Source organism: Schistocerca gregaria, chromosome 2, assembly GCF_023897955.1.
Source record: "Schistocerca gregaria isolate iqSchGreg1 chromosome 2, iqSchGreg1.2, whole genome shotgun sequence".
NCBI lineage: Eukaryota > Metazoa > Arthropoda > Insecta > Orthoptera > Acrididae > Schistocerca > Schistocerca gregaria.
Window position 1 is genome coordinate 811,090,430 of NC_064921.1, and position 24,638 is coordinate 811,115,067.

General features: G+C 41.6%; 1 protein-coding gene across 1 annotated transcript in view; it reads left to right on the top strand.

Moving 5' to 3' along the window:
• Positions 1 to 23,329, top strand: part of LOC126335110 (uncharacterized) — a 91,491-nt gene extending 68,162 nt beyond the window's left edge. Inside the window, exons 4-5 of the mRNA XM_049998053.1 lie at positions 12,480 to 12,778; positions 19,653 to 23,329. Coding sequence (XP_049854010.1) covers positions 12,480 to 12,778; positions 19,653 to 20,072 — 719 coding nt within the window. The 3' untranslated portion in view covers positions 20,073 to 23,329. The remainder of the gene's footprint in view (positions 1 to 12,479; positions 12,779 to 19,652) is intronic.
• The last annotated feature ends 1,309 nt before the right edge of the window (positions 23,330 to 24,638 follow it).

Consider the following 24,638-nt stretch of genomic DNA (forward strand, 5'->3'; position numbering starts at 1 on the left):
ATTTGGAAGCCTATTTGGAAGAAGTAAAAAACAGGTTTGCAGATGTTAGAAATATTCGTACCTGTTTCTTTCTCGTAGAGAACCTTTGGCATGTTGGACATGATGATCTCAAATTATTCTGCCAATTTGGATTTAATAAAACTAATTGGCTAAATGAAATAATCGGACTTCAGCATAACACACAGCTTAAAGCTCTATTTATAGAACATCGTGAAACCCAAGAGTGCACTGAATTTTGGAAATGTGTGCCAAACAATTATAAAAATTTACGAGACTGTACACAGTTCATTTTAACACTATTTCCTTCAACTTTCTTTTGTGAATCTTCATTTTCAGTAATGAAGTACCTGAAAAATAAATATCGTAATCGGTTGTCCAGTCATTTAGAACACACAATGAGGATTGCATGCTGCCCAAACGACGCAGATATAGACGACATAGCCAAAAAGTTCAGCATTGGAATATTAATGAAAAATTGTATATTTGTACTTACGTTTGTTTTGCAATTGTAATGAATAAAAACCAGATTCAATAAGAGACCTGTAGCTTTCTTATATAGCCTGTTGCATGCGCAGTGCATCTGTCATTTTCTTGTTTTTTAAATTTATTATTTATGTCTACATTTTTTGAAAGTCTGAGTTTAATGCAGTTATAATAAAGTTTTTGTGGCCATGTGAATAATGTAATATAATATTTTAATAATACATCCACTCATCCAGCTTGAAAGTACTCTAAAATAAATTTCAGGAAAAGGTTTGTTTTTGGTAGGGGCTCAATATTACTAATGATTCAGTGCCTTCCCATCACCCTTCATATGCTCCAGCCTAGCTACATGAATATTGTAAGATTATGCAAGTCATGTGAATTTTATTTTCACAGATATAAGTAAACTGGAATGAATTAGTCAGATGCTCTATATGATTTTTTCTAGTTTATTGAAATTTGATCATCAGCATTTTATGCACTTTTCAACACTCGTAAACATGGTGACAGACATTCTGTGAAAATGTGAATGACACATGTCGTCATTGACTCATACTATCACAACGATTATTTCAGCCGGTCTCAACATTCGACTCCCGTGAAGACTGACTAAAAATGTAATTGGTGACAATGTGACACAACTACTCGTAAGTCTCCTACGAATATATCCCTCATAATCTAATAGTTGTCAAACCGGCGGTCGGGTATTTAAAAATCTTTTTCCTTTTATTGCAGAAGTGCAGTGTCATAAACATAGCTTACTGTTGTCAGCAACTGCACAACAATGTTATTTGGCGGAGTCACATACATCCAACAGTTGCGAGTGGTTTGTTTCCGAAAGTACTATCTCCTTTTAACAGGTGCTAATGTTAACAGTTTCTAAAGAACGATAAATCATATATATCCAAATCTGGTAAAGAATAAATGGTTTACAGCTGTCGGCTGTACCTGTCTCCTTCGTCAGATGAAAAATGTACTGGAAGAATTGTAAGTAGGAGCGCGTAATATTGTTCTGTCACCTTTACAGGTGTCACTTGATACAGGGGCAGATAGATTTGTCGTTACGGTGGGAGGGGACGTAGTAATGGAAATGTTTTCTTGTTTATTTCTCAGTGCTGACAACAAAATGGCTCTGAGCACTATGGGACGTAACTGCTGAGGTCATCAGTCCCCTAGAACTTAGAACTACTTAAACCTAACTAACCTAAGGACATCACACACATCCATGCTCGAGGCAGGATTCGAATCTGCGACCGTAGCGGTCGCGCGGTTCCAGACGGTAGCGCCTAGAACCGCTCGGGAACTTCGACCAGCACTGACAACAAATGGGTGCGTGTGCCTCGTACTAATTATCTGCTATTGTATCAATCTTAAATGAAAGTAAGTTGGATTCATGAATACGCATTATAGAGACGGTCATATGCAGGACAGATTTGTTAAAAGAAATAATTAGTCATTAGCTCTTAAAATGTACGTGTGTGTGTGTGTGTGTGTGTGTGTGTGTGTGTGTGTGTGTGTGTGTGCGCGTGTGTGTGTGTGTGTGTGTTTGTGTGTGTGTGTGTGTGTGTGTGTGTGTGTGTGTGTTTGTGTGTGTGTGTGTTTATCCTCCACTTCTCCTCCCAAACCCTCGGATCGATTTCAACCACGCTGATACATATATTATTTTCAGTCTGTAAATAAATATTGCAAAGACATCGTCTTATTGGGGTGGGGGATGGCAATGTGGAGGGAGAAGGGGGAGGAGGACATGGACACATACAGGGGGAGATAAAGGGGTGAAGAGATGGCGAGTGAAGGGAAATTCGAGGTGGACGGCAGAGAGTGAGGGAAGGAAGAGACAGAATAACATAAGATTGGAATAAATACATATCTCGCCAATGCCAGGTACCTCACCTACGTAGTATCATATAAAATTAAGCCTGTCGTAGTTCAGTCAAGTGAGATGAAGAAAAATGATTCTCTAAATATCTAGAAAACAGTTGTGATTGTGTGTCATGTTACGTAATACATTGCTTAAGTCCAATTGCTGCTATTAATCATTTGTTCACAAAGATAACACATCAACATTTCGTCGGGCAAATACAGTGTTAGAATTTACGGGTTATTGAGGGTGGCAACAATCTGAAACAGAACATTCTACACGTAGTGGTCCGAATGGTATCGACTTTAACGATAAGTGTTAGAAAGTCAGTGGTAAACCTCTCGCTTCTTTACTATAGCTAGTCTATTGGAGGTTCATAACACATCCTTTACGTGGTTTGCCAGCTAATAAAAAGACCTGGAAATCTACTGCCTGAAGTGCCACATCGTGATGTTAGTTTTGGCCCTTGAGCGAAAAAGTTTGACGACCACTGCCCTAGTGGTATTCTAATCATAAGTCGAAAAGCTTTACACAAAACTTTCCTGTTGTCTGTTGAAATCGAATGCAAAAAAGAATACGAAACAGCACATAGTTCTGTATTAAATTTTTGTTTAAAATTACGTGATTATAAGGAGAAAGATTATACGTAGGGCAGCCGCGCGGGGTTAGCCGAGCGGTGTAAGGGCGCTGCAGTCATGGACTGTGCGGCTGGTGCCAGCGGAGGTTCGAGTCCTCCCTCGGGCATGGGTGTGTGTGTTTGTCCTTAGCATAATTTAGTTTAAGTAGTGTGTAAGCTTAGGGACTGATGACCTTAGCAGTTAAGTCCTATAAGATTTCACACACATTTGAACATACGTAGGACAAACAATTGGTCTAATGGTTTAAATGCCCTGCTATTGTAGTTAAAACTTGACTGCAAGAAAGAAAACGAAACTGCATGTTCTACAGCTCAGTGTTTCCTTTCTCGCAGTCAGTTCTAACAGAAAACGTGTAGATTGTTTTTTAGTAAAAGCCTACATCCGTCTGAATGTTTATTAATGTATCGTGTAAAAGGTTTGAATAAAGCCAGTCAATAACTTTTGGATATTGTTTTCTAACAATATTTCCTCTCTCTCTCTCTCTCTTTCTATATACTTCTCGATATACGCTATCTATAATACGGCGTATATCGAGAAGTTCTTGACCGATTTACTTCACATTCAAACAAGATTCTCTCATAAACATTCAGACTAACATACGTATGTAAGATTTGGAAAGAGCGGAAAATTTTACGTATAAGATGATGCATTATTGAAGGTCATGGCAACGTTCAGTGAAGCTCAAGTAAGCAAATATGTTTTAGTTCTAGTAGGAGCTAACTCGGAATCGACAAGGGATATAGCAAAATAAAATGTTAGCTACAGATTGGAAGGCGCTTAAGGGGTCACGTATCATTACCAATAACCGTAATCTTAAGTTAATTATCAAAGGTCATTCGAAATTTGAGTTTCGATTCATGGAAACCTCTATTTGTGATATCATATTTGGGAAGAGCGAAGAGAGATTTGAACATTCTGTTTTAAGTAACGTGTTTATTGGCAAGAAAAATACACAACGAATAAATGTTACTTTGACATTTCCAAAACAGAACAAACATAAATAAAACGTAAATCGTTGATTTGCAAGTCGCTGAGTGAGTCCCCCGCCTTTCATTTCTCGGTATACGCCTTCCAGTCGGTTGCACAATTTTTTTCGTCAAATTGGCCATGGTTTCGACTGCACTGAGGCAATCTTCATCAGAATAAAAATTACATGGATTACCTAGAAAATATAGCGACATGGATTGAAATAAGAGCTATTTATATAAGATTCAAGGAATACTTTCTAGGCAAAAAAGACGCCAATGTTCACAATTCAACTTTCGATGATCATTTGTTAACCACAGAGCACAATCCTAAAGACGTGAAAGACGTCCGGATATTTCACTCGGAGAAAATGGCCATAGGCTTAACATCTTAGAAGAGCTAGAAATTTTTAAACAGCTGTCTCTGAAGGACGGTCTCATCCTTAACGAACAGTTGCAATTGCGCAACAAAAACTTTATTCAACGTATTGAGCCGCTAATCAGAATTATCTGAATGCTAATACTCTGCTCAATGTAGTCCCTTAAACAACGTTTTTCCTTTCAACTTCCACGTTTTCTCTGTACATTACTTGAGCTGTATTTTCTTTTGTAATGAAGACTGTTACGTGATGTTGTAACTTCCATTCACTGGTTCCTGTTTGTTACCTGTAATGTTTAAAGTTGTCTTTGCAGTGCCTTATTTGCTCTCGCCTGTAATTCTATTACTTCTTGCTAAGTGGCGCGAATCTTTTTTCGTGTCCACCTCCTCGGCCTGTTAGCGTTTAGTCGCGGCAGCGGCTGTGTTGATGCCGCACTAGGCCCTAAGAGATCTTGCGGCTGCCATTGTATTTCCATGGAATATTTTATCCAGTTGACAAACATGTTACATTTTTCCATTTTAGTTTCTGTTCTTGTGATATTTTCTATTTGACGGGAGCACTTTAGCTCAGAGGTTTTTTTACGCATGGTGTGATTATATCTAAGTACATTCTGTCTGTCCGTAATTTATAGAAGTAATCCTATTAAGCATATTGTATTTCAAGCCATGTCATTATATTTTCTAGGTAATCCATATAATTTTTATTCTGATGAATATTGCCTTAGTTCAGTCGAAACCGTGATCAGTTTGACCAAACATTTGTGCAACCGATGTTGCTATAGAAGCGCCTATCATTGTAAACTTTTACTTTATCTATAAATAAGCAACCGCTGCTCTTGTTCTTGTATTGTTGACTACGCATCTCCTACACCTCGCTGCTGTAATCTTTAGGTAAATTGTTCACCTTGTTCGCACATTTAACAAGATCATTTTGTCTACATTTTCTTTTTTTATATCTTATGATGATTGTAAAGTGGGACCGGTAATCAGTTTTGACAAAGTAGTACCTGACCAAGAGTAGTACCTGACCAAGGCACTGACTTTTATAACCTAATTCGTAATTAAATAGTTGCAGAGCTTAGACGTTAACATGTAATTTCAAGTTCTGGTTTGTATCTAGATAAACACACATGAATCTAGAGTAATGTATTTCATTCCAGAATGAGATATTCACTCTGCATTGGAGTGTGTGCTGATATGAAACTTCCTGGCAGATTAAAACTGTGTGCCGGACCGAGACTCGATGGCAAAGGTCCGAGTTCGAGCCTCGGTCCGGCACACAGTTTTAATCTGCTAGGAAGTTTCATGTATTCCAGTCATTAATTTCTTCTCATACGTGATTTCCATTGGCGTGCAATACGTAATGTTTGTATTACTTTCTTATAATACGGCTTCACAGCTTCTATAAATTTTTGTATGATCTCCTCCTATTTTCAGCTCTTGGTGTTTTATTTTACGATTTCATTTTCGGAGTTAAGCAATATAAAGCGTAAGATTTTTCCGTATTTTACGATAGCAATTTCGGCTTTAAGCTGTTTTCAAGGGTAAAATTTTGACTCGCACGTTAAAATCTTATACTTGAAAATGGCTTAATGCCGCAAATGCAATTGTAAAATAAAACACTAACATCTGAAAGCAAGATGACATCATTTAAATAATTGTTTGTGTGATGTTTCATGAATGTTCAGTGACAGCCCATTTGTAAAGAACGAAATAATAACTGTCGAGAAAAATTTATTTATTCCATGAAATTTAGGGCGAACTGCTGGATGTCGGTAACTTGCTGCCACGATGTTTCGGCGTCTTCTAGCCATCTTCAGGTGATAACAGGGGAAAATTCAACGAGCTCCCTTATTTTCAGCCCCGCCGGCACATGCGCGGTGTACCCCTTTGCCCACTTCTGCTGCAATTGAAAGCACTACGCCGCGCGCCCTCCGTGCTGAAAGCTCGCCTCATCGACATCAGATCAGTCGTCTTTACCCAATAAAATCGTAAAACGACACCTGCTACCCAGAGCCGAAGCTTTTCTACGACAGGTTTCCATTTAGAATCCACCTGGAAGCGGCCGTCCTGTTGATGTAGGACAGTCATTTTTCCACTTATTCTTTGATAATGGAGCTCCAGATGCTAGTTGTATCGGCCACAGTTCTTATTACAGTGCATTTCATCAAATGACCATTAGAAATACAGTGTTTGGCGACTGTGACTTGGAGGAGGCGAGTATGACGCTCGTGTTCAACGAAGCAATCTCGAATAGTAAATGTTTTTTGTCTCATGCAGTATTTGCCACACTCGTGCAGAAGCTTATAAACATCTCTCTTGTACAGCTCTGTGCCGCCATTGACGGATCTAAAAACCGAAGACATTTTTGATGGAGGACGAAAGATCAATTTAACGTTACGTCTTCTTAATACTCGGCGTATTTTCGAGGACACATTTGCTATATGTGGTAGATAGGCTGTCATTTTTAAGGCCTCATCTGCCGTTTGTACATCTGTAGCGGTCTACGCACTAGCTGAAAAGAATATCAGTTGTTCATGAACACGATTTGTACGTGTTCCACTTCCGCTTATCGGTTATCGGCGTCTGAGACCGTATGGGATCGATGGATAAAGGTCTTCGGGGCTGTATGAGTGGGCTTTCGAAGCTCCGAATGTCCAAGTGTTCCATCGCTCTTTCATAGCACCAAGGCGACCAAAAACAACAGCGAACAACCTTCTTTAGTGGTTAGATACTGGACTCGCATTCGGGAGGACTACGGTTCAATCCCGCGTCCGGCCATCCTGATTTAGGTTTTCCGTGATTTCCCTAAATCACTCCAGGCAAATGCTGGGATGGTTCCTCTAAAAGGACACGGCTGACTTCCTTCCCCATCCTTCCCTAATCCGATGAGGCCGATGACCACACTGTCTGGTCTCCTTCCCCAAACAACCAACCAACCAATCAACAACTTTCTTTGTCCACTTCCAAAGGGAATTTTATACTTTCATATACGGAGTTCAGATGATAAAGCAACTTTCGAGGACTGCCCTCATCATGAGGCCAAACTATAAAAGCATCATCAATGTATCGTCAAAAAGCTGTTGCTTTTAAAACAGTTCAGTCGCTTGTGCGCTCCTCAAAATCTTCTATAAATAGGTTAGTTGCAAGGGTAGACAAAGGACTCCCCGTGGCGACAATGTCAGAATGTTCGAAAAACTCGTTGTTAAATAAAAAGTACGTGAGCAGAGGGAGTGCTCGAATAAGTTGTAATATCAGACCCAAACCTTTTGCCGAAGACAGCGAATCCACCGAAGGTAAATTTGTAAAAAGCGAACTGGCGTCAAAGCTGACCAATACGTCGTTGCCTTGCAGCTTAAGTGACTGACCTCTGCTAATGGAATCAGTAGAATTTCTTATATGATGTGGACACTTGTGTAAAATGGGTTTCAGTAAAGACGCCAAGTAATGGGCCAAATCATACGTGGCTACCCAGATACTGCTCACAGTAATCTTACAGGCAAATATTCTTTAAGGATCTTAGTGTAGTTCAGTTTTGGCTTTACGGACTGCCTATGTGGTCTCCGTCTCTTAATGATCTCCTTTTGCTAAAGAGTATGTAGTCAAAGGTTGCGCTGTTTTCCCGATCGTGCAGTATGTTGCATCATTGATCTTATTAATATACTCCATCCGTGACTTGAGCTCGGTGGTGTGATCTTTATCCACTTTAAGTAGCCTACTACTGCATCCACGTCTGCTCCAGAATTACGGAGGGCAGCCCTCTCGACAGGCAAAATGTTGCCCTTCAGCGGTGCAGCTCTCGTCAGCACACGTCAAGACTCCCGATCAATTTCCTCTGCCGCATCAGTTTCAAGACAGTGAACGGCCTCTTTGATGGAGCTGAGAAAGTCCGTTAGTAGTGGGGAAGCAGGGATAGTTGTTAGCGGAGCCATTTTACCAGCATACACACAGTTGTGTCATCTGTATATTTCTCCATCAAGTTGACAACAGATCGTCGCGTAGGAACTTCTTATGCCAACCCATACATATGCAAATTAAAAAAAAAACTTTTAATTTATGTACTAAATAACAAATAATGGACTTGTGGATCCAGGTTGCCACGGTTCACGCCACATCATCTACCTATCCCAAAGACAACGAAGATAGTACGGTGAGATTTGTAAATGCTGATAATACACGTCCCTGGACACACAATCCAGTTCACGCCGACTAAAACGGACCATATCTTGTACAAGAGCCACTCCTGCTTAGCATCTGTTGTTATTCGCAGTGGTGGTGTTAGTACATTTTAGGGAACTTTTGAATAATGCTCTTGTGTCTGCAACTTAATGAAAGCATCAGTGAGCTTAGTAACCTCACTTTTTCGTGTAACAATCTATATGCTGCGATTGTTTCAAATTTTTCAAAAATTATTTGTATATTGAAATGATAAAATTTACTCATTAGTATTTATTATAATACTTCCATTGTCAACAAAGAGATCTATTTCAGTTTCTTGGATATATTATAGTAGATCATTTACTTATAACAAGAATAACAATGGAGCTAAAATAAATCCCAATGGTAGACCTATAGTGATAATTACACACATTGAGGATGTTGATTCATTCTGTAGCCTCCTTTGCTTTCTTTATGTGACTCCTTCCTCCATTTTATTTTGTTAGACAGAATAAAAATCCGTTGTTAGCAAGAGCTCTCATGTCGTAATGAATTGACTTGTCTTTGAGGATGAAATACTTTTGACTAGAGTTGCTCTCTACTGCAGTTCTGCAGTACTGCAGTTCGGTAGTTTGATGCACTACATAAATGACGTAACAAATGATAGGACTAACGGTAGTATTGGTAACATTGGTAGGGAAAGGAATGTGTAAGAGAGAAACTGGGAATCTGTGACATTTCTTTGCTTTTTTATTTGTTTGGTTGTTTGTTTTGCACATAATTAAAACTGCACATCATTCATTATTAGTCCACTGTGTATATTATATCCAAATAGAACATGAACTGCATTTTATAAGTAATAAAACTTAGTTGATTGCGAAACTTCTGCACTTTAATGTAACCAAAGTAATTACTTTTAATGCAAGTACAGTTTACAAGCAGAAACATACGACATACATATAGTTATTCTTTTTAAGTTGTACTCAATAAAACGTTCTTCACCATGATCAAAGGCAAGAACATCCTGTTATCATTGATAAATGTGGAAGTAGTCTATGAATAATAGAAATATATTATGTAAGGTCGATATAGTATTGAAGTTTGATATATTTTGTTTCGTGTTTTTTATTAAGGGAACTACGTTTTCTAGCGCTAAATAATAATATAATATCTTTTTGTTTTACATTACAGATTAACAATTTTCGAATAAAACCCGAATTAAACATTGACAGTTTCAATTTTGCTACAAAAACTGTTTACTTTTAAGTAAAAGACGGGGGAATAACTATGGGGAACAAAAATGTTTCATAGGTTACCCAGTCCTTTATACATCCTTACTCAGTTTCTAGACGTTCGCTACTTCCAGCTTTTAGGGGAACGTAGTAAGCATCCGTAAAGAAAGCGATCGCTATAAGGTAACGCACGACAGGTGTGCAACACACATAACGGGCAGGTAATGTGAGTACGACTTTAATTGACCAAAACTACTAGCAAACTACCGTAGTCTACGATCACTTATGATAGTCTACAGTAGACTACAATACCTCATCATAAAAAACACGTGGTGTAAACAAACACAAACGTCACGATTGGTCATCAGCTGTAGCTCTCGTACCCTGGTGTTGGCTCCTCACTCTGCGGCGGAGTGTCCGCTGATATGAAAGTTCCTGGCAGATTAAAACTGCGTTCCAGAGCAGAGGTCCCGAGTTCGAGTCTCGGTCCGGCACACAGTGTTGATGTGCCAGAAAGTTTCAGTTCGTAGATTGCCAGACGACTGACTAATACCTTCAGTGCCTTCAATATTTTACTACATGGCGAAATCCCAGCAGTGCTCTTTTACGCCGTACATAACTCACACAAAGAAATTGCCCTTATTAAAGTCAGGAATTTTCATCACTCTTGTTTTTAATTATAATACTATGTTAGCTATGATCGAGATTATCTTAGGTTTTCCATCCGATCACCTAAGGGGCGTATCGCCCGAGCTTTCCTATTATTTCCTTCTATTTAAAAATTGAATACATTCAAAGCTACATAGCTCTCTGCCTGTTTCTTTTTATGTCTGTACTGCAACTGTTCACATCAATGCACTTTAGTTAGATCACTTGCATGGCCAGTGATGTCTAAGTTATATGCGCCGGTACAGCTGCTGCGCCGTATTATCTCTGAGCCGATGTACGCGTAACATACAGCATAAAACGTGTCCATAAAACGTGTCCTCATCATCGTACTTGACTGCACTCGAGACAGCTTGGCTTCCACCCCATGTGGAACGGAACCCAATGAGGTTCCAGCAAACGCGGACGAATACAATGTGTAATGTTTACATGAGGTTTATTCTTATGATGAACGGAGTTGTTGTTGTTGTTGTTGTTGTGGTCTTCAGTCCTGAGACTGGTTTGACGCAGCTCTCCATGCTACCCTATCCTGTGCAAGCTTCTTCATCTCCCAGTACCTACTGCAGCCTACATCCTTCTGAATCTGTTTAGTGTAATCATCTCTTGGTCTCCCTCTACCATTTTTACCCTCCACGCTGCTCTCCAAAACTAAATTGATGATCCCTTGATGCCTCAGAATATGCCCTACCAACCGACCCTTTCTTCTAGTCAAGTTATGCCACAAATTTCTCTTCTCTCCAATTCTATTCAATACCTTCTCATTAGTTATCGGATCTACCCATCTAATCTTAAGCATTGTTCTGTAGCACCACTTTTCGAAAGCTTCTGTTCCCTTCTTGTCTAAACTATCTATCGTCCACGTTTCATTTCCATGCATGGCTACACTGCAACAGAAACGGCTTCCTGACACTTAAATCTATACTCGATGTTAACAAATTTCTCTTCTTCAGAAACGCTTTTCTATCCATTGCCAGTCTACATTTTAAATCATCTCTACTTCGATTATCTTCAGTTATTTTGCTCCCCAAATAGCAAAACTCGTTTACTACTTTAAGCGTCCCATTTCCCAGTCTAATTCCCGTAGCATCACCCGATTAATTCGACTACATTCCATTATCTTCGTTTTGCTTTTGTTGATGTTCTTCTTATGTCCACCTTTCAAGACCCTGTCCATTCCGTTCAGCTGCTCTTCCAGGTCCTTCGCTGTCTCTGACAGAATTACAATGTCATCGGCGAACCTCAATGTTTTTATTTTTTCTCCATGGATTTTAATTCCTACTCCGAATTTTTCTTTTGTTTCCTTTACTGCTTGCTCAATATACAGTTTGAATAACATCGGGGAAAGGCTACAACCCTGTCTCACTCCCTTCCCAACCGCTGCTTCCCTTTCATGTCCCTCGACTCTTATAACTGCCATCTGGCTTCTGTACAAATTCTAAATAGCCTTTTGGTCCCTGTGTTATACCCCTGCCACCTTCAGAATTTGAAAGAGAGTATTCCAGTCAACATTGTCAAACGCTTTCTCTAAGTCTACAAATGCTAGATACGTAGGTTTGCCTTTCCTTAATCTATTTTGTAAGATAAGTCGTAGGGTCAGTATTGCCTCACGTGTTCCAACATTTCTACGGAATCCAAACTGATCTTCCCCGAGGGATATGCGCGTAACCTGCAGCATAAAACGTGTTCTCATCATCTTACTTGAAAATACTCGAGACAACTTGGCTTCCGCTCCATGTGAAATGAAACACAATGAGGATCCAGTAAACGCGGAAGAATACAAAGTGTAATGTTTACATGAGGTTTGTTCTTATGATGAACGGAGTATAGTCGTACAAAATGCCAGATGGCAAAGTTTTGCCGGCCAGTGTGGCCGAGCGGTTCTAGGCGCTTCAGTCTGGAACCGCGCGTCCGCTACGGTCGCAGGTTCGAATCCTGCCTCGGACATGGATGTGTGTGATGTGCTTAGGTTAGTTAGGTTTCAGTAGTTCTAAGTTCTAGGGGACTGATGATCTCAGATAGTCTTATAGTGCTCAGAGCGATTTGGACCATTTTTTGGCAAAGTTTTAGTTGGGTGATCCTTTCGTCGTCGTTTTGCAGACAGGGAGGTGTCGGGCCGGCTGGCGTGGTGGGTGGAGGCCCTGCGGCTGCTGGGGGCGCAGCACGTGCTGGCCCACGTGTCGGAGGTGGGCGTGGCCGCGCGCCGCGTGTTACGTCACTACGAGGCGCGGGGCCTGCTGTCGGCGCTGCGGCTCACTCTGCCCGGCGACGCCGGGGGCGCCACCTCCGCCACGGCGACGCTGCTGCCCAAGCGGCGCATGGAAGTGCTCGCCTACAACCACTGCCTCTACTCCAGTCTCGAGCGCTTCCGCTTTATTGCACCACTCGATATAGATGAGGTACCGCACTTTACGTCACAGTAGTTTGTAACCAATACCGTTAACGTATTTTATTTATTTGGTTCCGTTTTGATCCTTCGTCTTTTTACGCTGATACCTATTGATCTAAAGCAGTGGGTACCAACCTTCCTGAAACAATTACACAATTACAGCATGTGGAAGAGCGGGAGATGTAGGCTATAGCGAGAGGGAATTTCGTGTGTATTGTTAAGTCCCTTTCCTGGAAAATTACCGCAGATTGCAGTTCAAGCGAGGTGCCTCGCTGCTTCCACCGTTCTGAGTGGAATGCATAACTTCTGAATACCATTCACCAACCTGCAGTCCTCTATAGTTGTTGTTCCTTGCGCAGAAAACAGCAAGTAGGTCGTGAATCCGTTATCTTGAAACTGTAATAAACTCTTAGCGAAGAACTATTAATCTATAAACAATTAAATTTTCAATTGATTTGTTTAAACGGGATTCCACTCGCTTTTTATTAGGAAAATACCAGAAATTGTACAACTGTAGTTTACTTTATGAATCGCAAACAATTTCCATTTGTCATACCTTTACAGAGAATAAATAAAATAATGGACTGCGTGTTTTCGTATTTACTATCAAACTAGTTCTCATTTACATGTCCAGAAAGCCAGAGATTGCTAATTAAGTTCTTAATCAAAACCGACCACAGCAGACAATATGTCTGTCCACTGAGACTGCCAGTCCAGCTCTAATCTGACAGTTGAACCACCTCACCCGCCATCCAAGTTAGGCGCTATCCGAAGACCTCCACGTGTTTCGACTGTCTTTTCGTTTGGCAACTGTCTATTAGTCTACTAGTAATTAGCACTTTTCAGACAATGGAATAATTGCCTGCAATTGAGAGATGCTTTCGTATGAAATACAAGTAAATTCACTGTTTCGTTTTGCTAATGTTAATAACAGAAGTTTATCATTTTAGTGCGCCACTTCCGAACACACCAACCAATTGCGTGGAGTGGCCACAATTTGGGCGGCCTTTCTCACGATATACGTACCGAATAAACCATCTGTCACTGGTAGCTCACATCAGACTACGTCATCTTGCCACTACTGCCTTCTCTACTGCTCTAAGCACAGCTTCTTGCTGCTGAATATGACGGTTGTAAAGCAATATTGCAGCATAACCCCTTAAAGAGAACAGGTATCACCCAACGTCTACGGCCTAAGTTTTCACCTAAGTACGCTCCTATTTTTAAAGTGATAGCGTTTCATTGGCTGACCACTTCTTATATGCAATCCTCTTACCAATTGAGCTATCCGGTAACGAATCACGATCTCTTCTCACAGTTTTACTTCTGCTAGTACGCCTCACCTACTTTGCAAAACATGTAGAAGTTTTAAGAGATTTTAAAAAATCTGCCAACCAGTTGCAAAACAACTGTTTATTACCCCTTGACCTAGGATTCGATATTTCTGAAAATATCTCCTTCAACTCGTTGGTTGATTTTTTTCAACTCTTCAGATTTACACAGTTGCCGATTGGCAGTTATTTTTAAGATCTGTCAGAAGTTCTCCTGCATGCCATGATGCACTAGCATGTGTGTATGTAACGCGAGTAAGTGCAGATATATCTATTGGCGCCTGAGGACGGTGTTCTGAGCATTACATCAGTATTTCCGGCATTTGAAGACTAATAATTACAATCCTTGCAAGTCGTACGTTTTCACATTGGTTATTACTTCCAAGTACACATGGAAAAAGCAAGCTATTAATGTTTCTTTCCCCTGGGCAGCAGGTCGGGTGTTGAACTGTGGACACGAACCAGTTGGTCTATACTGACAGATTTAGTTCTCTTAGTGGTGTAGTATGACCGTGCAGAAAACAACAGGTGGTGATGTTTTCGGCATATTTATGGGAAGACTGTTCGACTCAGAGAAAAAAGAACCATCACACTGATGTGTGCACATTTTAAGGTACCACATATAAAAAAAATATCCGTTACACCCTGTATATACGCTACAAGCCAATCCACGTTGGCAGGTCCTCATGAAAGCAATTGAAAAACGAAAAACATCATGTCTAAAATGAAACATGCGATACATATAAATATTGAAAATGTTACCGTCTATGCTACTTTACTCCCTAAAAGATAGCTGTGAAATTTGGGAATTGATACATTTCCATTAAAATGTGTATTTTTTTGTGGGGGGGGGGGGGGCCTCATGACTACACCTTCAGCTTGGTTTCTCGCGTAGCAATAGGTGAGACAATCCATACACTGTCGAATTGCTCTACTGAACATGAACTCCACACTAGTCCAGAAACGTAGAGAAGTCATCGAAGCCGAACCTATCCTCGTTGAAGGGCATAATATTAACTTCGTAGATGAAGAACTTACCTCAGCCTTTGTCTCAGCATTCCGTTTTTCTGGCGCACAGGTTAGGGTGGGAGGATGGTTTCTGTTCACTGGCCATTTTCACTGTTTTCGCATGAAATCCCGCCTGAAGTGATGTCACTAGGGCTGTGAAATAATCGACACACACTAGGATTAACACTGTTAAAATTGATAGAGAAATCTAACTAAAACCTGGGGCCAGGTCTTGGAGGTTTCACACAAAAAATTCGTTTCAAAGAGAAGCAGTATTGCCGTGTGCAGTATCTATTCTCCTTCTATTCTATTTAAACGTCCTGGAGCTTAATGGTGGGACGGGGGTGGGACTGTGTTCCATTCACTGTCCATCTTCCCTATTTTCCCACAAATCACGCCCAAGTGACGTCACTCCCCCAACAATAAGCAAGAGCACTATTGCTTAAATGTAAACATCTGTCCCCGAAGTTCCTGTAGTCAGCCCATGACGATGAATACGGCAAATATACAGGACGTCCCAGGAGGAATGACCAGTATTCTGGTATATTACGGGAATTATCATTCGAAGCAAAAAAATCTAGTAAATACGGCCTCTCAAACGCATACGAGATAGAAGCAATCAGGTTTTCTTTAAATATACGCTGCAACGGTCGTGAGCGATAGTCACTTTTGAGATTAAACTTGGTGAGTTGAAGAATGCCTAATGGTGACAAAGACGCCATTGTCAACAATTCACAGTTTGAACTAGGCCGCGTAATGGGGCTAAGAGAACCTGGATGCTCCTTCTATGATATTGCGGAAAGACTTAGCAAGAATATAGGCACTTTACATGATTGGTGACAGTGGGTCACGGGAATGTACGGTCGCAGGAAGATTGGACTCCAAACGGTCATGTGGCGCTACCGAGCCGGCCGCGGTGGTCTCTCGGTTAAGGCTCTCAGTCCGGAACCGCGCGACTGCTACGGTCGCAGGTTCGAATCCTGCCTCGGGCATGGATGTGTGTGATGTCCTTAGGTTAGTTAGGTTTAAGTAGTTCTAAGTTCTAGGTGACTGATGACCAAAGATGTTAAGTCCCATAGTGCTCAGAGCCATTTGAACCATTTGGCGCTACCGAGAGAGAAGTCCGTGGTGTTCGGGTATGGCTCTGGCGCATCGTACTGCATCTGCAGCAGCCGTTTGAGCAGTAGTTTGCACCACGGTGACACAACGAACTGCTACGAATCGGTTACTTCAAGGGCAGCTCCGAGCCAGACGCCCTGCAGCGTGCGTTCCACTGACCACAAACCACCGCCTTTGGCGACTTCAGTGGTGTCAAGCTAGACCTCAGAGGAGGGCAGTGTGTCTTGTGTTTTCCGATGAAAGCTGCTATTGCCTCGGCGCTAGTGATGGCCATGTGTTGGTTAGAAGGAGGAAAGTTGAGGGCCTCCAACCAACCTGTCTGGTTGCTAGGCACCAGGTCCTACACCTGGAGTTATGGTCAGGGGTGCAACATCGTATGACAGTAGGAGCACTCCCGTGGTTATTCTCCGCGCTCTGAGTGCACATTTGCACTTTGATCTGGTGATTCGACCTGTTGTGCTGCCATTCATAAACAGTCTTGCAGGGGCTATTTTTCAACAGGATAAAGCTCGACCACTTACCACTGTTGTAACCCAACATGCTCTACAGAGTGTCGACGTGTTACCTCGGCCTGCTCGATCACCAAATCTGTCTCCAATCAATCACATATGAGACATCATCGGACGACAACTCCAGTGTCATCCACAAACAGCATTAAACGTCCCTGTACTGATCGACAAAGTGCAACAGCCATGAAACTCCATCCCACAAACTCACATCCGGCACCTGTATAACACAATGCATGCAAATTTGCATGCTTGCATTCAACAGTCTGACGGTTACACGGGTTATTAACGTATCAGTGATTCACATTTGCAATGGCTTAGCTCGCGTTTACATTAACCTGTGATCTTGCATTGGTAATCACTTATACGAGGGCTATTCAGACAGTAGGGAACGTTTCCGTCTGACTCCGCTAGTCGCGCCGATCGCGTATATTTTGGTATGTGCGTGCTCGGCAGCTCAGTCGACATCCATCCGTGACAGCGGAAACGTCTCTCTGCGTCTGTTTGGATATTCGAATTTGAAATGTGCGCTGCAGTCGAAAAACCCGCCAGTTGTGAGGTGCGGTTTGTAATACTGTTTTTGTTGGCAAAAAACCTAAAACCTATAGAAATTTATCGTGAACTGTGTGAAGTTTACGGAAACAAAGTAATGAGTGAACGCTCCGTCGGGAAATGGTGCATTCTATTTAAAAATGGGCGAACCAACGTTTATGATGAAGAGAAGAGTGGATGCCCGAGAAATATGACTGACGACCTAGTCGCTAAAGTTGATGCAACTATTCGTGAAAACCGTCGCTTCACAATAACGCAGCTTTCGCTTTCTTTTCCACAAGTTTCATGGACTCTGTTGTTTGAAATTGTCACTCAAAAGCTAGGCTACCACAAATTTCGTGCACGATTGGTACCCAAAATGCTTACAGAGCACCATAAAGAACAGCGACTGGGGGCAACGTTGACATTTATGGAGGCCTAGCACAAACATGGTGATTCATTACTGGATAGAATCGTAACCGGTGACGAGACTTGGGTAAAAGACGTCAGTTGCGAGACAAAATGGAGTGGGAGCACACAAGGTCCCCCCTAAAACCAATAAAATGCCTGCAAACTTTCTTAGCAAGTAAGTTGATGGCGACAGTGTTTTGGGATAGGGAAGGTGTATTTCTTCTTAATTTTCTCGAACGTGGAGCAACCGTAAATTCTGCCCGGTACCGTCAAACTTTGCACAGCCTTAAAAGAGCAGTTCAAAACAAACGCCGAGGAAAGCTGGCGTCCAAAATGCTTCACCTCGCACGACAAACTGCACCAAAGAACTTCTTAATTCATTGAAATGACAAATTTTCCCTCACCCGCCCTACAGCCCCGATCTTGCATCAAGCGACTTCCACTTGTTTCCCAAGATGAAGAACTGGGTTGAAACGCAGTGCTTTGATGACGACGCGGAACTCCAGGCGGGCGTGACTCACTGGCTGAAGTCTCAGGCGGCAGATTTTACGACGAAGGTCTTTCAGAGCTTGTCCACTGCTATGATAAGTGCCTCAATGTATTTGGTGACTATGTCGAAAAGTAGTATGCCAGTCGCTGTTTCAGATATACAGGGTGTTACAAAAAGGCACGGCCAAACTTTCAGGAAACATTCCTCACACACAAATAAAGAAAAGATGTTATGTGGACATGTGTCTGGAAACGCTTACTTTCCATGTTAGAGCTCATTTTATTACTTATCTTCAAATCACATTAATCATGGAATGGAAACACACAGCAACAGAACGTACCAGCGTGACTTCAAACACTTTGTTACAGGAAATGTTCAAAATGTCCTCCGTTAGCGGGAATACATGCATCCACCCTCCGTCGCACGGAATCCCTGATGCGCTGATGCTGCCCTGGAAAATGGCGTATTGTATCACAGCCGTCCACAATACGAGCACGAAGAGTCTCTACGTTTGGTACCGGGGTTGCGTAGACAAGAGCTTTCAAATGCTTTCATAAATGAAAGTGAAGGGCGTGGAGGCCATGTAATTGGTCCGCCTCTACCAATCTACAAATCTGTTGTTGAGAAGCGTACGAACACTTCGACTGAAATGTGCAGGAGCTCCATCGTGCATGAACCACATGTTGTGTCGTACTTGTCAAGGCACATGTTCTAGCAGCACAGGTAGAGTATCCCGTATGAAATCATGATAACGTGCTCCATTGAGAGTAGGTGGGAGATGAAGACATCACCAACAATGCCTGCCCAAACGTTCACAGATAATCTGTGTTGATGACGTGCTAATCCATACATCGAATGGGCATCTGCCAACTCCGCGTTTGTAAACATTGCACTGACTGCAAAACCACGTTCGTGATGAACACTAACCTGTTGATGCTACGTACTGATGTGCTTGATGCTAGTACTGTAGAGCAATGAGTCGCATGTCAAGCACCGAAGTCAACATTACCTTCCTTCAATTGGGCCAACTGGCGGTGAATCGAGGAAGTACAGTACATACTGACGAAACTAAAATGAGCTCTAACATGGAAATTAAGCGTTTCCTGACACATGTTCACATAACATCTTTTATTTATTTGTGTGTGAGGAATATTTCCTGAAAGTTTGGCCGTACCTTTTTGTAACACCCTGTATACAATAAAATGTATTTCTTGTACTTAGATTTTTTTTAAATGCCAAAACGTTCTCTACTTTCTGAATAGCCCTCGTATGTGGTACCTAGACAAATGTATTCTCGAAATTTCTTTACATTAGTCATTTTTCGGTGTTGAAATTTTTTTTCGGTCAGTGTACTCCACAATTCGAACACTTGATGCTTCGATGGCGCCACGGCAGACTGAAAGGGGATTGTGTTAAAGAGAAACGCTAAGTGAGTAGCTGGAACAGCTAGGAAGCCAGTCAACTTTAGACATGTGGTGTCGCCGGCAGGTGTTGGTGCCCAGGCGCAGCCGCTCGTGGCGCGGGATGCTGGCCCAGCTGGTGTCCGAACAGAGGGACGCGCTGGTGCGCCACGCGTCGCTGTCGGCGCGCAACGTCTACCTGGTGGGGGGCGGCGCCTTCTGGTCCGCGGGGGCGGCGGCCGCCAAGAGCCTGGTGCGCACCGCCGCCGCGCTGGCCGTGGCGCACCACGCCGCCTCCCGGCCCGCCTCCAGACTGCTGCTGCCCCCGCAGCGCGCCGCGCTCGCGCACTTCCGCGCCGCCTGCCCCCTCCACGAGGCTCCAGAGTGTCGCTCTCCAGCTGCGGGGCTCCAGCAGCCGCCGGCGCCCAGCCTCGCCCGCTGGCAGCCTAGACTCCGTCGCGCCGTCAGACGAACGCTGCGGCGTGCTCTCTCCCGAGACCCGTCCTAATTCCGATCGTAGTCGGTGAGGTGTAGCGACTGAGCCACAGCCAGTCTGCACCAACACTGAACGACATCCGGCTTTGGCCATTGGCAGCACAGGCTCCAGTCCACTGCTAGAACAACACTGTGTAATCAAAATTCCCGGGAGCTGTTCAAATCCTGTGATTTCCAGGTCTTGGAATACCGAGGCTGTCTACCATCATCAGCTCCATATGATATCTACATCTACATCCATACTCCGCAAGGTGGCGGAGGGTACCCTGAGTACCTCTACCGGTTCTCCCTTCTATTCCAGTCTCGTATTGCTCGTGGAAAGGATTGTCGGTATACTTCTGTGTGGGATCTAATATCTCTGATTTTATCCTCACGGTCTCTTCGCGAGATATACGTAGGAGGGAGCAATAGACTGCTTGACTCTTCGGTGAAGGTATGTTCTCGAAACTTTAACAAAAGCTCGTACCGAGCTACTGAGCGTCTCTCCTGCAGAGTCTTCCACTGGAGTTTATCTGTCATCTCCGTAACGCTTTCGCGATTACTAAATGATCCTGTAACGAAGCGAGCTGCTCTCCGTTGGATCTTCTCTATCTCTTCTATCAACCCTATCTGGTACGGATCGCACACTGCTGAGCAGTATTCAAGCAGTGGGCGAACAAGCGTACTGTAACCTACCTGCATTTACTCACGAACAATACTGGACAGAAAAGGGGTCCCACTGATCATGAATCCAAAAGTTACACTAATGAACGAAAAGGAAATAATTAACAGTCGCCAGCCCACTAGGGTAATTTACATACGAATTACTGTACAAGAAGCTGGGAAAGAAAAAGATGTATTATTAAACAATGACGTGGCAACTGAAGGTAGTCACGTTTATTAACACTAATTTTAAGTGAGTATGTAATGATAAAGAAAACTGAGAAGTCACTCTTACGTAATGTTTGTCACTAATTTTGAAAATAAAATAAAATTGAGTAATGATTTGAAAACATGCAATTAAACTGATTGTTAGTATTGAACTTCGTTAGGCCTCCATGAAAAATGACTTTCAGTGGCTTCAACGTAACGTCATCAAAGGCATTTAGAAAAAAAGCGCTTTTACTTTGCAATTACTTATTTTGCAAATTGGATTTCAAATTCTGTCTGAACAACTGAGCCTTTTTTTACAGACTTGAACAGAAATAAATAATAGAATATGTACCAAGTCAGACAGCCATGTGCTCCAAGCTATATGTAAAATAAATAAAACTCCCACTCTCTTAATTTGTGCATTTCTTTATATTTGGATTTTTTCCAGTGATTGATTCTCAAACTTGAAAAATGGAATTGCTTTACTTTACTCTTAATACTGAAGCATTTGTTATACAACTGTTAATTGGAAGTAGACTGAAGCTAAAAATCTTAAAAGTGAAATTATTCCTTAATAAACTGGCTTTAACTATTCAGTTTGTTTCTTATGATACTCGGTTAGCATATAAGGAAAAAAAAGGAAGAAGGACCCTGCTTGGTAACAATGTCTGAGGTCAAGGAGGACACAATCGCCCTGGGTTTAACTGATTATTATTTAAATAAATTTTATCAAACAAATCACATTTAGTTTGTTAGCCGTTAACACTTTCTACCAATGAACAGTCTTACTTCAGTGCTGTGCATACGACGAAACTTGGAGCCGGCGACGAATCTGTGTTGCTGGAACTGCTGGTGTTATTGACTTAGCATATTGTGAAGCCACGGATAATTACGGGAACGGGCCCTCATAATTAATACAGCCCCTTCCGCCAGTCCACTGTCCTTACTCCTGGTACTAGACATCCGGCCGGCATGCGTACATGATGCCGCCGAAATGGTACACTCTACTGCGAGAGCATTAACACCACACTTCCGCACACTACAAGTGCTGGAACCCGTCTGCCTCTCTCCGCGCGCTCCGCCCAACAACTCCCAACCCAAAGATTTTACAACGCTCAGGCACCGCTACTATCGTTGCTAGTCGATGCAAATAACAATTATTTTGGCTTTTCCCCAGAGCTTGTACGTTTCACAGTAAGACAGATAAATACAATGAAATGTCAACAGACTTATACCTAAATTTAGACATACAGTGAAGCAATGTCCTTACTTATTAAAAGAAAGCATTTAAATTACAAATATTTACATAAAATTCAGCGCAAAATGTATATATCGGTAGCAGGATCCATGCATCCTGCATTTTCGATATTTCAAAGTGACGAATGCAAGTCACAGGAATGTATCATCTGTTAAATGCGCCTACGGCATGTTAATGGTTTTTAACTGTGCCCATTGTCAGTCATATTGTGTATCCTTGATATGTATTCATATCCAGTAATACGACAAGGGATTTATAAAACCAGAAACTTGTTTTTTCGTCGATGACATGTCACAGAGAGGTCAGACATATCTTAACATTTCAAGATGCACTTGAGAACGGCTGTAAAGCCGAAATCATGATTGTGTAAAATAATTGAATGATTAGCAGTCAAATGGTGGAAATTTCTTTCACAAATTGTGTAACACTGTGGTCCCCCACAATGAAAGATCGTTACTGGGCTTTTTTTTTGTGGTACACCTGATATGTTAGAAGCTCTCTGAGTTGCAAAAGAAGAAAAGAAACCACTTTCAGTCAAGTGAACATCTGGTTTGCATTTCAGTAAATGAAGTGATAATATTACACCATTCTTAACTGTACACATACTAATTTAACAATGTTCCTTAATGAAACTATTTCCATGACGATAATCTTCTCATGCATTGGCTGTCGTCGATTTCATCGAAGTGTCCTTTTACTCCTGATTCACCATTACTTTGCGACTTAGATTGCGTAGCCACTTTCAAATGATTTTACAATACAACCTATCAGATGAACATTCTTGGATTAGAGTCTAAGCGTTCGTCAACTCACATAACAATAAAAAAACTGTAGAGGAATGGAAGAGATTTAACCAGTGAAAACATGAGATCAAGTGTTTCGTGAACAGATCATAGCAAGTATGACAAACTGTTATTACTCAGCAAATTTCTTTTAACTGTGAGGTCTATTGCAAATGAAAAACTATTTTGAGTTCTGTCTTAATTGTATTTAATGACAGTATGTGTTTTTTAAGAATTATTTTAACTGCTTTAGGTGCACTTTGTAAATTCTGTACACTGGAATTCTCTGTTTTTGCTAAGAAAATGACTCTGTATAATTAAGATCCACTGCAAACTATTTCTATTTTTATAAATAAATGAAAAATTGTCATAAGAAAATTCATATTTTTCTTTCCAACAATCCTTTTCACAGGTGTTACAGTTTCTCTGGACCTGTCAGTGATCATTAGCGTCGTGTTTAGCTTACGGTGTCATCCTTTTGCAAATGACTTTCAAATCGTTCTTAGAAGTAATAACACAACTGTGTTTTAACTTAATATGTTGCGTTAATTTCCTTACCAGCCAATATTTCAATATTTCGCAAACGAAAGTGTGCATATATTTGTGGACGTAGTGTTATAGTGATGCATTTGCCTCTCAGTCCAGTAGTACACTTAAAACTAATGAAAGTTATTCAGACAATGTTCTGGTGAGTTGAGTGGACGCAATGTCAGACGAATCCAGGTAGCTAAAGAAGTGATCTGGTTTGGCCTGAAACAGCTGCACCGTTTCCACTGTTGTATAAAATTAGTTACCGCACGCTGATCGATATTGTAGATGAAGACCAAGAGACGAACAGAGACGCAGTTCAAGTAAATGTAGGTTGCAATAGTTATTCGTAGACGAAGATGCTTGTACAGGGTAAACTACTGTGGGGCGCTGCATCAAATTAGTCTTTGGAATTAACACCACAACAACGACGGCGACAACCACTCTTTAACAGTGGGCTGAGCCATTTTTGTCTCGGATAACCTAGTTGGATGCTGCTTTATGCAACGCTGGGGTTTAAGCGTTTATCTGAACTGCAGACACATACCTGACAACAAACAAGAAAGTAATTAACCAACTTTATTTTTGTGAGGCGATAGTTAGATCTTTCTGGTTACCACCCGTCTCTTTCTCTACGCAACTTCACACGAACGGTATAATTTTTTTTCTTAGAAGCACGACAGTGCCAATACAAACCACGAGATGTTGGGACCTATTAAGTAAGCTACAGACCAAAACAAACTTTGGGAAATCCTAGCAAAATTATACGTTTTGGTCGCCAAAACAACTGTGGCATCTAGCGCAAATTATAGCACGGAGTGAAACTCCTAACACGGGAAGTAGTTGCGGTCCAAAGTGGCTTGCTAGCACTCTTGCAACTAGTTCGGTCACAGGAAATTTAATTCTAACACTGATGATACGCGCAAAACAATGATAAACAAGTAAGTGGCATTTAATCAAATAATTTACAGTGAAACACTCAACTTTGACCAATGCATGATGTGTGGCTCTATAGCTGAAGTCGGACATGCAAATCTAACCTAAACACTATGAAAGAGTACAACCTAAGATATAGAAATTCAGTCAGACTGCTGTAACTAGCAGCTTCTTCTTGAGGCTCGAATCTGAATAACACTTTGACAATCAACATTTACTGTCC